Raw genomic sequence first — 14,792 nt, 5'->3', positions numbered from 1 at the left:
AGGGGGTGGGGCTTGGAAGCGGAAGACTACAGTACCTAGCGGTATCTGGACAGTGACATTGGGATGGGACCTTCGACGTACAACGATTCGTCCAGCGGCGGCCAAAAGCTGCACGGTGATTGGCCTAGCAGCCTGTCAGTTACTGGCAAGTGCTGTTAAGTTTTGCTGTTGGGCTACACTGAGAGGGAGGGAGAACTGAGCTTGAGGAGCCCGGACGGGCCTGAAGTGTCAGGTGAGTGGACCTCTGGCTTTGCTTTCTTCCCGGTACTCTCGGGGGCCGGTACCCCCACTCCGTGTGTCAGAACAGAGAAGGGCAGGTATCCACGTGGGGCGGGGACGGATGCTCACGAGGCACACCTGACCCCAGGAGCATCTTCAGAGACACGGAAGGCGAATCCCTCCCACCACCACTCACCATCGTAGGCGTTTGCACATGGGGTGTCCACTGCCCCGGACTCACGGAGACGCCCTCTCCACCCCACCCCATCCCCGGAAAGCCTGGACAGTGCACTCACGCGAGGCTGTCTGCAGAGCGCCTCAGCAGATCACATGGGCTCTCGGTTAGTCACCGAAGGACACCTGTCCACCCGACAGTGGAGTCTGAGGTAGAAAAGCTGCAGGGTGAAGAAACTCGCTTGCACCCCCATCACTGCCACTCAGGTCAGCAGCCGCCCTGTCTCAATCCTGCATTTATATTTATTTATATTATAAATCATTTTTTATCTGTTTAGATAGCAAGACTGTTAATGCACGAAGATTTTTGAATAAACAGGAGATTAATATTTCCCTTTATTTATTTTTGTTATTGGTTTGCGACCGTATAATCCTGGCTAGGCTCGAACTTGTTATGTTCTTAAGGGTGACCTTGAACTCTTGGTCCTCATGCCTCCCACCTCCCAAGTGCTGGAATTACAGACTACACTGCTGTGTTGGTTTTTGGAGACTGAACCCAGGGTACGTTAACAAATGTGATACTTTCCTCGCCTGGGTTGTAAAAATGTTTGTGTTTTTTAGTTTTCTTGAAGGCAAACACTTTTAAAGCTTTTTAGGTGTGTGTGACTTACTGGTTTTTATCACTTAACTTGATGAGCAGTTTGAGCCAGGCAGTCAGACGCCATCTCCTACTTCCCACAAGGGAAACCTGAGTTGGTATTTTATTTCATTTAAATGTCTTTTTACTTTTATTTTGCTGTAAATGAGTGTTTTCCCCGCATGCATGCCTGGGGCAGGAGAAAGAGTTTCGGATCCCCAGAGACTGGAATGACTGCTGTGAGCCTTCTTATGGGTACTAGGTCCTCAGTAAGAGCAGCAGCCAGAGCCTGCGGGTGGGGGCACATGCCTAGAATCCTAGCACTGAGGTAACAACCCAGAGTGGGGGGGTCCTCTAAGTTCAAGGCCAGTCTGGTCTACAGAGTGAGTTCCAGGATAGCCAGAGCTACACAGAGAAACCCTGTCTCGAAAACAAAAAACCCAAAAATCAACAATAAAAAAAGGGGAGTAACCAGTTCCCTTAACACAGGTCTTCCAGCTTGACAGCTGGTCCCCTCACCTGCTAAACCATCCCTGTGCATATAGGCTTTTATTTATTTATTTATTTATTTATTATTTATTTTTGTAACAATGGGTTTATAAACTCAGGATTTTGTGCATAAAAGGCAGGGACTCTACCGTGACTCCTTTTAGTGCTGGGGAGCAGGACCCATGGTCTTGTACATGTTTGGCTAGCATTTTGCCTTTTGTCTGAATTTCTGAATTTCTTGAGGTCTTATATAGCCCAGGCTGGCTCCCAGTCCTCTTGCCCTTGCCTCCAGGGTTCTAGGTTACAGGTGTGAGTCACAGATTTCCTTCTAGCCTTTAAGACTGAGTTGAGCTGTGTAGTCCAGGCTGGCCCTCACACTGTGGTCCTTCCACCTCAGTCTCCCTAGGAGTCAAAACCCAGTCTTCTGGACCCGTATCCAGCAATGCAGAAGTGCTCATTTCTAGAAATCCGGACACAACAGCCTCTCCCACCTTGTGTTTGGCTTGAACGGTGCAGTTTCCGTCTGGGTTTGCAGGCAGACTTGCTAGCTTCTCGGTGTCTGTGGACAACGAGCCAGGAGGCCTGCATCTTTGCTATCTCTTCTTCCCCTCTTAGACTGAGGGAAACTTGAGACCATGAAGGACTGGGCAGCCCAGTCACCCTTAAGAAGACGGTTCAGTGACTTAGTCCTCTGCCCTGGTTTAACCTGACTGAGTTTCCCAGGGGAACCTACTGGAACGGTTCCAGGGTGAATGAGAGAAGGCAAGGCGGGGAACCAGTGTCCTGACCTCCTGGTCACTGTGCTTGCTTCAGCTGCGGGCTAATTTGACGGCCTTTTCAAAGGCTTCTCTTCTTAGGTGTTTTGTTTGTTTCTTTTGTTTTGGGGGTGTCTTAGTTAAAGTTCTTTTGCTGTGATCTTTTTGTTTTGCTTTTCAAGTCATGATTTCTCCATGTAGCCCTGGTTGTCCTAGAAGTCAGATCCACCTTCCTCTGCCTCGCCAGTGTGTGTGTGTGTGTGTGTGTGTGTAGGGGGTGGTGATTAAAGGTGAGTGCTGGGCCTCACAGCAACATTATAAAGGAAAACATTTAATTGGGGGTGGCTTACAGTTCAGAGGTTTCATCCACTGTCACCATACTGGGAAGCATGGTGGCGTGTAGGCAGACATGGTGCTGGAGAAGTAGCCGAGAGTTCTACATCTGGATGAGCAGGCAGCAGGAAAAGAGATAGACAGACAGACAGAAAGACAGACACTGGGTTTAGCTTGAGCTTCTGAAACTTCAAAGCACACCCCAAGTGACACACTTTCTCCAACAAGGCCACACTCACTCCAGCAGGGGCGCACACCTCCCAATAGTGGGCCTATGGGTGCCATTTTCATTCAAAACACCACAGGAGGGGGTTTCTACTACACTAGCTGTTGCTGGCCTGGAGTCTCAAGTGCTGGGTGGGATTACAGTCGAAGGAAGCATGAAGAAGACACTTGGGAGTGACTTTGGATAGTGGTAACTTGACTAGAATTATATTTTTAATTTAATAAAATTTAGATTCATATATTTCATGCATATGAGTGTTTTGCTCACATTCATGTATGTATGCACATCATCTGCATGACTGGTGCCTGTGGAGATCAGAAGAGGGTCTGGGATGACCCAGGATTGGAGTTACAGATAGTTGTGGGCTGCAGTGTGGGTGCTGGGAATCAAACCAGGTCCTCTGCAAGAGTAACAAGTGTTCGTAATCTCTAGGCCCTTTCTCCAGCCCTAAGTCTATTTTTAATTATTTGTGTGTGTGTGTGTGTGTGTGTGTGTGTATGTGTGTATGGGTGGGTGAGTGTTGTAGGTGTGTCAGTCCCTGCATCCACATATATGCAGGAACACTCAGAGGCCAGAAGAGAGCACTGGATCTCTTAGAGCTAGAGTTAAAGGTGTTTGAACTACGTGGACCCTGGGATCTGAATTCCAGTGTCCACGATTAAGCAACAAGTGTTCTTCACCCTGCTATATGATTGGTCTTTTCTGTTACTGGATGAGGAAGGTTCAACATTTAAATAAAAACTATGTTTCCATAGGCTTGCATGGGGCGGGGGGATGGGTTGGAGGGGAGGAGGTTGGGTTTTGTTTTTGTTTTTGAGACAGGGTTATTCTGTGTAGTCCTAGTCATTTCTGGAACCTGCTCTGTAGACCAGGCTAGCCTCAAACACAGAGATCCAACTGTCTCTGTCTCCCAAGTGCTGGGACTAAAGGTATGTGCCATCACCGCCCCGTTCTGCAGGCTTGTATTCTAATCATGGGAGGACAAGAAGCAGCATCCTGAGGGAGAAAGGCTGGGCAGGGTGGGCAGCTGCAGGAGGTGGCACCTGAGGAGAGGCCCTAAGGAAGCTGTCTTTACTCTGTGGCTTTTACACTTAGCTTGATACTCATGGACGTTGGACGGACCAGAGGCAGGGATGGTTGGCTATGACGCCAAAGCAGATGTCAGGAGTAACTCCAAGTTGGAGGTGGCGGTGGCGGGATCAGTGTCAGGATTTGTCACCCGTGCCCTGATCAGCCCTTTGGACGTCATCAAGATCCGTTTCCAGGTACCCTTCCCCCACTATTCCTTGTGATGGGCCAGGGGACAGGGTTAGTCCCAGCAAAGGCAGTCCCCAAAACTTAGAATTCTGTCAAGGTGAAGTATTTCTTTTCCTTTAATTTTCCCCTTGTCAGTTACCCTACCCCCACCCCCTGACCTTTTATATTTTAATCTCTAGCTCCAGATTGAACGCCTGTGTCCAAGTGACCCCAATGCCAAATACCACGGAATCTTCCAGGCAGCCAAGCAGATCCTGCAAGAGGAAGGCCCAAGAGCATTCTGGAAAGGACACGTTCCAGCCCAGATTCTGTCCATAGGCTACGGAGCTGTCCAAGTAGGTGTCAGGGGACCTAATCTGGTTGGGTGCTTGGGGTCACGTTGCTCCATGGAGCAGAGAAAGGGAGATGCTTGGCGGCAAGCCCCACTCTGCCAGTTTGCCTTCATGGGAGATCTGCTCTAACCACCTGAGCACTAACCACATTATCCATTAGCTGCACCTTAGGCCTTCCCTCCCCATCCTGTTCGCCTTCCCTCTCCTGACCCTGTCCCAAGTGGTACTGAGTGGTACTACACTTTTCATCTTTAGATTTCAGATTATTTTTTATTTCTTCAGTGACGAAGCTGCGGGAGGCATGCTTGCTAAACAATTCCTACCAGGGTGTCAAGGCCAGAGAGCAATTTAAGAGGAGTCAGCTTCTCCTTCTGTTCTTCTGTCTCTCTCCTTCATCCTGTGAGGAAGATCCTGTCGTCTTTCTGATTCTCCAGAAGAGAAGGCTATGACAGAACAGGTCCTCCTAGGGTTCACTTGGGGTTTGATTTTTGTTTTGTTTTGTTTTGTTTTGTTTTGTTTTGTTTGAGACAGGTTCTCTCTATGTAGCCCTGTGTATTCTAAAACTCTCTATGTATTCTGGAACTCTTAGCCTACAACTCACAGAGATCTACCTGCCTCTGCCTCCCAGGGTCTGGAATTAAAGGCATTCAGCACTGTGCCCGGTTAGGGCCAGGGTTCAAATTCAGCTCATCAGGTTTAGCTGCAAGCACCTTCACCCACTGACCCGTCCGTAGTTAGAACTAGCCGATTCTCCAGGTGCTTCTCTTGCCTCACTGGGACACGATGTGAACAGGCAGCAGGTGCCACAAGGATGGCGGGACGGCTGCCATGACCTCCTGACGGTTCCTGGTGGGAAGAGCAGCACGCAGCTTGTCACTTCAGGCTTTAGCTGAGCTCCATCGTACGTTAAAGTGTCCATGGGAAGCTTTGGTGGGAACGACAGTAGCGTTTGTCACTGCAGCCTGTGGGCCCGCCCCGTCACGGTCACCCTGTGAGGTAGATCTGATTATCTCTGTGTTTCTACAGAAGAGACGGCTGTGACTGAGGATGTCATTCACAGGAAGATGACAGACAGGCAGCCGGTGTGATGGGGGAGCGTGGAGCACCACTTTAGCTTGCTTGTGAGGCCCACAAAGCAAACATTTCATGAGAGAAGGGGCAGGATGCTCATCATGGAGCCAGGGTCAGGGTGGTGTCCATGCCACTCTCCCACCTGTTGAAGTCTACAGCTTACCAGGTTGTCACGTCTGTGTTGTCCCAGGTTCTTGTCTGATACACAATTAGACATCGCACCCTGTGAAAGCAAGGTCCCGGGAAGCGTGGCTGACAGGAGGTGGGCGTTAGGGGAGGCTGTGCCCTGTCAACAGAGATGAGTGATTCTCCGTGGTGTAGAGTCCCCTGCCACAAATCACATAGCTTTTCTTAGGTTGCAGTGGATTAATGGAGTTTCCTGCATCTTCTAAACCTAGTATGATGGCACACACCTGTAATCCCACACTTGGGGATTGAGGCAGAAGGAGCAACATAAATCCAAGGCTGTACTGGTCTATGGAGCAGGTTCCGGCCAGCCAGGCTCTTCAGTGAGGCCCTCACTCAGAAAGTGATAGTAAAACAGTTCTGTGTATTTGTTCTCTCTTCTTCTTTCTTCTGCTTTCTCTCTCTTTCTCTCTGTGGTGATAGTGTTTGTATGTTCACATGTGTGTGCATCTGTCTTTGTGTGTAGGGTATGTATGTAGACCAGAGATATGTCCTCCTCACTCTCCCATGCATTTTTTTTTTTTTAATTTGGCTTTTCAGGACAGGGTTTCTCTGTGTAGCCCTGGCTGTCTTGGAACTCACTCTGTAGACCAGGCTGGCCTCGAACTCACAGAGATCCACCTACCTCTACTCCCCCCCCCCCCCGGCCCCCGTCCCCTGTCTCCCCAGTACTGGGATTAAAGGTGTGTACCACCACCACCTGACTGTCTACTGTATTGTTTGTTTTAGGGTTTTTTAAGACAGGGTTTCTCCATATAACAGAGCCCTGGCTGGTCCTTGATTCAATTTATAGACCAGACTGGCCTAAAACTGACAAGAAATTCACCTGCCTCTGCCTCCCGAGTGCTGGGATTAATGTTGTGCACCGCCGTGCCTGGGTCTCTGCTGTATTTTTTTGAATCAGGGCTTCTCCCTAAACCGGGAGCTCACTGACTTGGTGAGACTGGCTGACCAGCAAGCCATATGGATCCTTGTGTCTCTGTCTCCGCCACCACTGACTCTGGAATCACAGGCATGCACCGCGGCACCCTGCTTCATGTGTGGGTGCTGGAGCTCAGATACTTTACCGAGTAAGCTGCTGTTGTTGTTGTTTGCTGCTGCTGCTGCTGTTTGTATGCTAGGTACCCAGAACCTGTGTTGGCCTGTGTGACTTCCCACTGAACCACACCTTAGGCTGGTCCATTTCCTTCCTTTCTTTGATTTTTAAAGATTTTTCAGTTGTGTGTATGTGGGTGGGGTGTTTGCATATGGGAGCTAGTACCTCCAGAGACCTCAGGTCCCCCCGGAGTTGGAGGTACAGGCAGTGGTGAGCTTCCAGATGTGGGCACTAGGAACTGAATTCTGCTTGTAAGTGCTGAGCCATCGTCCCAGCTCCCTTCCTTATCTCTGGATACCTGGCTTGATTCAAGTGGTAGGAAATGTGTCTTTCTACTCTGCCCACAAGGTAACTGTCAGGCATCTGAGTACAGAGAATGGTGTGATTCTCCTTCCGGGGAGCTGTGTCTTCGGCGTGCGTGCGTGCGTGCGTGCGTGCGTGCGTGTCCTCAGTCCTTCCCACTTGCTTCTGCAGTTTTTGGCCTTTGAAGAGTTGACTGAGCTGCTCTACCAAGCCAACTTGTACCAAACGCACCAGTTCTCAGCGCACTTTGTGTGCGGCGGCCTGTCTGCTGGCACTGCCACCCTCACCGTACACCCTGTGGACGTCCTGCGTACCCGCCTTGCCGCTCAGGGCGAGCCCAAGGTGAGCAGCCAGGACCAGGGAGGGGAGCCTAGCTGAGGGGAGAGCTCAGGAGGTGGGGCTCCTGTCCCTCTAGGAAGCGAAGCTGGGGACCCCTTGCATTCTCCGCACAGCAGCTGGTTTGCAGGGCTTATAAGTAACCCGCACTCTGCAAGCGTCCATTTCTCCTGTGGCTCATAGCCTCCCAGGGAGATACAGCCTACAGGACCACCACAGGACAAGTAAGTGTCCAGCAGGGGGCTGTGTCTGGGGACTTGGGACTCAGGAAAAGGCCATAATGTCCTCAAGCTCTCCTCACTGGTTGAAGGACATGGCGTGGCTGAGCCCGGTGTCTAGGAAGAACTTACCGATAGCATTGGGCCAGGCCGATGTCTTAGGGACATCTTAGGTTTCCTCTTGCTGTGAGCAAATACTCTGACAAAAGCTACTTAGGGGAGAAAGGGCTCAGCTTGGCCCCCAGTCGGAGGGCGCTGCCCACCCTGTTGGAGAAGCCTGTTGTCTTTGTCCTTTGACTACCACATATACAAAGTGTGCCTATCCGCACCCCCCGACCACCCATACAAACACACAAGAACTAAACATAGTGGCTGCAGAGGGGACTTAATGACTTAGAGCACTGGCTGCGGTTCCAGAGGCCCAGGTACAATCCCCAGCGCCCGCAAGCATCTCACAAACACCTGCAACTCCCGTCTCTGGGGATCCAAAGCCACTTTCTGGCCTCCACAGGTCCTGCATGTGAGACAGACATACCTAGAGGCCTTCTATTGCTGCAGTGAAACCCATGACCAAATGCAGGCTGGGAGGAAAGGCTTATTTATCTTGTACTTCCACATCACTGTTCATCATCAAAGGGACTCAGGACAGGAGCTCTCTCAGGGCAGGGTCCTGGAGGCAGGAGCGGATGCAGAGGCCATGGAGGGGAGCTGCTTACTGGCTTGCTACCCCTGACTTGCTCAGCCTGCTTTCTTTTAGAACCCAGGACCACCAGGGATGGCCCCACCCACCACAGGCTGGGCCCTCCCCATCAGTCACTAATAAATGCCTACAGCCGGGTCTCATGGAGGCTTTTTCTCCGTGGAGGTTTCCTCCTCTCAGACAACTCTAGTTAGTATGTCAAGTGAACACCCATACTCATAAAGTCAAAACTATAAACGTTCTTTAGAAATATCAGTGCGAGCCAGGTGGTGATGGCGCACACCTTTAATCCCAGCACTTGGGAGGCAGAGGCAGGCGGATTTCTGAGTTTGAGGCCAGCCTGGTCTATAAAGTGAGTTCCAGGACAGCCAGGGCTACACAGAGAAACCCTGTCTCGATAAAAAACAAAACAAACAAAAGTATCAGTGTGGGTGTGTCTCATGTCATCCATCTTATGGCTGCATTGGTGGCGTGAGGACATTTGGTTTAGAAATGGTTCTGGTTTTGTTTGGCCATCATGTTACTCAGGATGGAGACTCCAGTTGGGAAACATTCTAACGATATTTGATTGCGAAAACAAAGTCCTGTAGGAACAGTCTGGAAGACAGGATCAGGGCTGCGTATAGTAATTCATTGGAGAGTTGGAGGTTGGGGTGACTGCCCTGGAGGAGAAACGGGGTAAGGGTTGAGTCGGTCTCAGCAGGGCACGGTGGCTGCTGGGCTAGAGAGAGGTGGGTGAGGAGAACCCAGCTTGTCCTGTACTTCTGGTTACTTCCTGACTCTTGGTGAAAGATCCTAGAGAGGAAAAGGTGGCCCCAGTATCAGGCAGGAGACCAGCATGGTACCTCTCCTAACTAACTGCAGGGCCTCGGTCTGTGCTGACCTGCTCTGAGCCCCAGCACAGCTGAGAAGTAGTCATTCACACAGGAGACCAGCGTCACCAAATTCTCAAACAGGCCAGCTTCCCCTGGCCTGGCCTGGCCTGGCGTCCTCTCAGAGTAACCTGCCGCTAGCCATGGGGCATTTCCCGTCAGTCTGTACCCTGCTCCCTGCCTCCCTGGGAAGGATTTTGAAATGAGCCGTCCACTCTCTGTGCTGTTCTTGTTTGTGATCTCCACGGGAGGACTAGGCAGGGCTTTGTTGCTGGTGGCTTTCCCTCGAGCCCTAGCACAGTGGCCTCCAGAATTCCGGTGGCTCCCTTTGCAGTCCACAGGACATGAACTTTCAAAGATTTATTTGATGTATATGGGTATTTTATGCCTGTGCATTATGTGTGTCATGCAGGCTCTGGAACTGGCGAGCTGCTGTGTGGGCTCCGGGACCTGAACCTTGGTCTTCTCCAAGAGCAGGTTTATATGCCAATGAGAAAATAACGAGTACTGACGTTTCTAGAAGGAAAGTTGTCAGAAAGCTACCCTTCTTACTGCTTTGTTCAGTTTGGAGGCAGGGTCTCCCTGAATTGCTCAAGCTGGGCCCGAGTCCTATGCAGATCATCTGGCTTGGATCATCTTGTACCTAGAGGTACACCTGCCCCTCTGCCTTTTGAGAGTCAGGATTCCAAGTGGGTACTATGCCCAGTTGGCCTCAGACATTTTTCTTTAAGATTTTGGTTTTGTGTGTATGAGTGTTTTGCCCACAGGTATGTCCATGTACTGTGTACATGCAGTGCTCACAGAGGCCAGAAGAGGTTGTTGGGTGCCCTGGAGCCAGAGTTAATAGACAGCTGCTGGGAACAGGGCCTGAATTCTCTGCAAGAGCAGCAAATTCTCGTAATCACTGAGCCATCTGTCCTGTCCCTGGCCTCAAACTCTTGACCCTCCTGCTTCTGTCTACTAAGTGCTTGGACTTTGGCATTTGTCACCATACCCAGCTGCCCTTTTTTTTTTTTTGGTTTTTCGAGACAGAGTTTCTCTGTATAGCCCTGGCTGTCCTGGAACTCACTCTGTAGACCAGGCTGGCCTCCAACTCAGAAATCCACCTGCCTCTGCCTCCCGAGTGCTGGGATTAAAGGCGTGCACCACCATGCCCGGCTCCAGCTGCCCTTTTGAGATAGGGTCTTATTTAGTCCAGGGCGGCCTTGAACTCCTGATCCTTCTGCCTCCACCTGTCAAGTGCTAGGACTGCAGCCTGCGCCATTACCTGTATCTCTAGTTTTCCCTGCCTGAACAGGAACAGCTAAGCTTCAGAAGCTGGGCTCTAGATAAGATGCATTTGGGCGGAAACCGCCTCACAGGGTTCACTCACACTATGTGTGCATGGGCAGATCTATAACAATCTGCGAGAGGCCATACGGACCATGTATAAGACCGAGGGCCCCTTCGTCTTCTACAAAGGCTTGACTCCCACCGTGATCGCCATCTTCCCCTACGCGGGCCTGCAGTTCTCCTGCTACCGCTCCTTAAAACGTGCCTATGACTGGCTCATACCACCAGACGGAAAGCAAACAGGTGAGCTGCCCCGCAGCCCGGCCTGGGCCACAGCTTCTGGGGACCTTCAGGGCAGTGCATTTCCTGTCGGAAGGTAAGGCTGACCGACCTGGCTCTGCAGCAAGTCCTGTAGCATAGAGGAGCTTGCTTCCGGCTCTCCCACACCTCCCCTCCCCGGGCTTCCAGAAGGAGGCATATTTCCAGGGAATGGTCCTGCTGTCCAGTTTTTGTCAGAAGCCAACGTACAAATTGCGTTTTTTTGTTTTGTATTTTACTTTTTACTTATGTGGTTCCTGCTGGGGGAGGGGGAGCAGAGAGGGGCATAGTATTCCTGCTCTCATATTGAGGCACAGTGATGTGCTGGCTAACGTGCCTGTGTGGCTCTCTGCAGTGATTCACATGCGCCTTGTGCCCTTGGAGGCAAGAAGAGGTCATTGGATCCCTAGAACTAGAGTTATGGGCAGTTGTGAGCCACCACGTGGTGCTGGGGGGTGGAATCTAGGCCCTCTGGAAAAACAGCCAGCGCTCTTAACTGCTGAGCCACCTCTCCAGCCCTGGTTTCTTATTCAGGTGTCTATATGTGTATTGCGTGTGTGTGTGTGTGTGTGTGTGTGTGTGTGTGTGTGTGTGTGTGTGTGTGTGTAGGGAAGAGATACCCAAAGAGGCCAAAAGATCCCCTGGAGTTATAGTTACAAGCAATTGTGAGCTGTCTGACGTCTGACTTCAGTGCTGGGAAAAGAACTGGTTTTTTGTTTTTTGTTTTTTTTTTTTGGAAGAGCAGCAGGTGCTCTAAACCCTGAGCAGTCCCTGTCCCTGCCCTGCCTGCCCCTCTCTCCCCTGTCATGTTGTCTGCCTTCACTCTTCTCAACATGGTGTCTCTGGTTCAGGGAACCTTAAAAACCTGCTTTGTGGCTGTGGTTCGGGAGTTATCAGCAAGACCTTTACATATCCCCTGGACCTCATCAAGAAGCGCCTGCAGGTGGGCGGGTTCGAACATGCCCGGTCTGCCTTTGGCCAGGTAAGCCGTCCTATGCCACTGGATCATGAGGGAACTGGCGGTAGTGACCCTGTCCCTGCTGTGGTCTTCTGTAGCTTTATTTCTGTGCATAAACACACCTGCACATTTTTACAAAAACAAGGTTAGCTTGGTGGTGGTGATGGTGCATACTTTTAATCCCAGCACTTGGAAGACAAAAGCAAGAAGATCGCTAATTTTGAGGCCAGCTTGGTCTATAGAGCAAGTTCTAGGACAACCAGTGCTACACATGGAAACCCTGTCTCAGAAAAAAAAAAATTAAAAATAAGGTTACACAATGCTAGGTTTTGTAACCTTATTTTTCTATCTACCAAGGTGTCCCAAAGAGAGCATTTGAATTTAGTCTGGGAGAAATGGCAAGAGCCCAGGACAAAGGCCCTTTTCCTCACAGAAACTAGTGCGATCTGGCTGGCTGGAGGGAGGGAGGGGCGCTCATGGGGCGCTCGTGGAGGGCCAGCGTGAGCCAAATGTTGAAATGCTTTGAATACTAGCCAGACTTGAACTTGAGGCTGGATGGTGTCCTTGGCGCATAACACAGGGAGGGGCTTGGGGACATAGGCCAGGCTAGAGGTGGGCACCAGTCAGGGAAGATCTAGTGATGGCCTATTCAGACCTGCTGCCCAAGGGGAGCAGGATAATGAGTTGGAGACTCCAAGATGGGCCAGAGCTATCACTGCACAAGGGAAGGAAACCAGTCAGGCACTTCCTTACCAGGAAGGAGCTCTTGCTCTCCAGCTGCCGACCCCAGGCCCTTCCTCAGTTAGCAGCATGCATTAGAAAGAGTGAGGAGCTCCCTCCTCCAGGGCCTCCTTCATCCATCCGCAGGCAGTTACAGGAGCTGCCTTGTCCCGGGTGGGCAGTCGTGGTTTAGGTCCCTGCTTCCTCCTCAGCCTCCACCTTCCTCTCTCCAGGTGCGGAGCTACAGGGGCCTCCTGGACCTCACCCAGCAGGTACTACAGGAAGAAGGCACCCGGGGCTTCTTCAAGGGCCTGTCCCCCAGCCTGATGAAGGCTGCACTCTCCACTGGCTTCATGTTCTTCTGGTACGAGCTCTTCTGTAACCTCTTCCACTGCATAAGGAGGGAAGACAGATAGTTGTGAGGCAGGAGGGGCCTAAGGAGGGGCCCGACAAGACTTGGCTCTGAGCTCATACTGAACAATGGCTGCTGCCTGGTTGGCCTTCCAGGCCAGCTGCCGGGAGCATGAAGTCATCCGGAGCTGAAGGCAGAAGGACGCAAGGGCCTTCGCTGAACAGAAGGAAGAGAGAAGGGGGTGCTTGCACTGTAAAAAGAAGGCCTAGGTGGAGGAACCTGGTGCGCATGCGTCTCACCTCCGACCAGCCCAATCCAGAAGGAACTGGCCATCCTTTTTTGCAGTCCTGGCTTTGGGGAGAATGCTCCTAGTCCTGATAGGACCACACTGGAGTGCAGACGGGGCCGGGCTCTTTGCACAGTTCTAACCTATACAACTTGGTCTGCTCCTCCTACCAACTTATTTAATAGACATTAAAGTAAAACACGCATTCCTTGTGTCACTCCTATAGCTTAGGAACACATCCCATCTGAGGGAGGATGATGGGGGAGGGGCCTTTCTGGCTTGCAGCCCTGAGGTAGCCATGCTTGTCAGCTTAGGGGGAGAACCCTGTCATGTGGGTAGCTTCTGAACTCCCAGGCCCAAGCCTTTGTGCCTGTGAGGCTCCACAACAGGTCAGGGAGGAAACTGAGACAGAGGCGGTGAAGGGCAGACAGGAGTGGCTCCTCTCCTTCCCCTCCCACTGGAGTGCAGGGGCCATCACCAGCTCTGCACGCATGCTGCACACCATGTCCTCTAATCCCAGATGGGCCTCAGGCCCAGGGCATGGGATGTCCGACAGCCTGGTGAGGTGTGGTGGGCGCTGTAGGCAGAGCCAGGGATGCAGATGAAGAGGGAGCTTCCTGTTCACGAGAAGAATCACATGACTGCTGTCTTTCCCATGCTCGAGCCTAGTGGTGGGGTTGGTCTAAAGAAGGAAGGGAGGAGAGACTTCTTGACTTTGTGGGATTCCAGCCCCTGCCATAACTTGGATTGTAATGCCTGCTGGGAATGGCCCTGATCGTGAAAACTGGGGCTCTGCCCTGCCTGTCAGTTCCACTCTCCCCTCTGTGGTCCACTGTAGCCCTCCCCTAGTGGTTCACTTTTCTGATCTTGGCTCCTGATTCTGAAGACCCAGGGTCACTTGGGAGGGCTTCTGAGATGGGTGGCCCGTTGGCTTCCTGGGCTTGGAGCAGCAGAAGTGTTTTGTGACCCTATTGCTGGAGAGATGTGAATAAATTTATATACCAGAGGAGAAGCTGACTGCAGACCATTGTAAGGATACTACTTGTTTCTTCTACTGCTATGATAAACACCATGACCAAAAAGCAAGTTGGAGAGGGAAGGGTTTATTCAGCTTACACTTCCACATCACTGTTCATCACCAAAGGAAGTCAGGACAGGAACTCAAGCAGGGCAGGAACCTGGAGCCAGGAGCTGGAGGTCATGGAGGGAGCTGCTTACTGGCTTGCTCAGCCTGGACCATCAGTCCAAGGATGGCACCATCCACAATGGGCTGGGCCCTTCCCCATCAATGACTAATTACAAAAGTGCTCCACAGGCAGTAGGAGTTTATGGAGGCATTTTCTTAGTTGAGGCTCCCTCCTTTCAAATGACTTTAGTTTGTGTCAACTTGACATAAAACTATCCAGCACATTACCAAAGTCCAATTGGGAGTTACAGGAGCAGAAATGACTCAAAGACAGGGACATTACCCAAAGCTCAGCCTAGCATTGCTGAACTCATGAAAGCTGGGATCATGGAGCACAGTGCAGTCTGCAGGCAGCCCAACAGATTGGAGAGACCTCCAGGCAGCTCAGTTGGTCCCAGCCTATCTTCAGGTCAACTGGAGCAGTCTCAAGAGTACACTGGGCAGCCCAGCTCAAGCTGCTGTTTCCACAGGGTGTGCTAGCTCGAGCCTTTTTAGG

At 51.3% G+C, this 14,792-nt stretch overlaps 1 protein-coding gene across 12 annotated transcripts; it reads left to right on the top strand.

Moving 5' to 3' along the window:
* Positions 1–14,132, top strand: Slc25a19 (solute carrier family 25 (mitochondrial thiamine pyrophosphate carrier), member 19). 12 transcript variants are annotated; one of them, NM_001252395.1, is made up of 8 exons: positions 2–232; positions 3,929–4,098; positions 4,270–4,425; positions 4,705–4,879; positions 7,250–7,420; positions 10,596–10,779; positions 11,646–11,776; positions 12,706–14,116. In NM_001252395.1, exons 4-8 carry the CDS (start codon positions 4,868–4,870, stop codon positions 12,886–12,888), a joined length of 681 nt encoding a protein of 226 aa, NP_001239324.1. In that variant the 5' UTR covers positions 2–232; positions 3,929–4,098; positions 4,270–4,425; positions 4,705–4,867; the 3' UTR covers positions 12,889–14,116. The 12 variants fall into 12 exon arrangements, with proteins under 12 accessions (XP_030102106.1, XP_011247485.1, NP_001239324.1 ...); NM_001252384.1 differs by lacking the exon at positions 4,705–4,879 and adding an exon at positions 498–660; XM_006533979.4 differs by lacking the exon at positions 4,705–4,879 and adding an exon at positions 424–660 and having other exon boundaries at positions 21–232; positions 12,706–14,127.
* The last annotated feature ends 660 nt before the right edge of the window (positions 14,133–14,792 follow it).

This window comes from Mus musculus, chromosome 11 (assembly GCF_000001635.26).
Source record: "Mus musculus strain C57BL/6J chromosome 11, GRCm38.p6 C57BL/6J".
NCBI classification, from domain to species: domain Eukaryota; kingdom Metazoa; phylum Chordata; class Mammalia; order Rodentia; family Muridae; genus Mus; species Mus musculus.
Note: the sequence above shows the minus strand (reverse complement) of the source record. Positions and strands in the feature narration are given on the sequence as shown.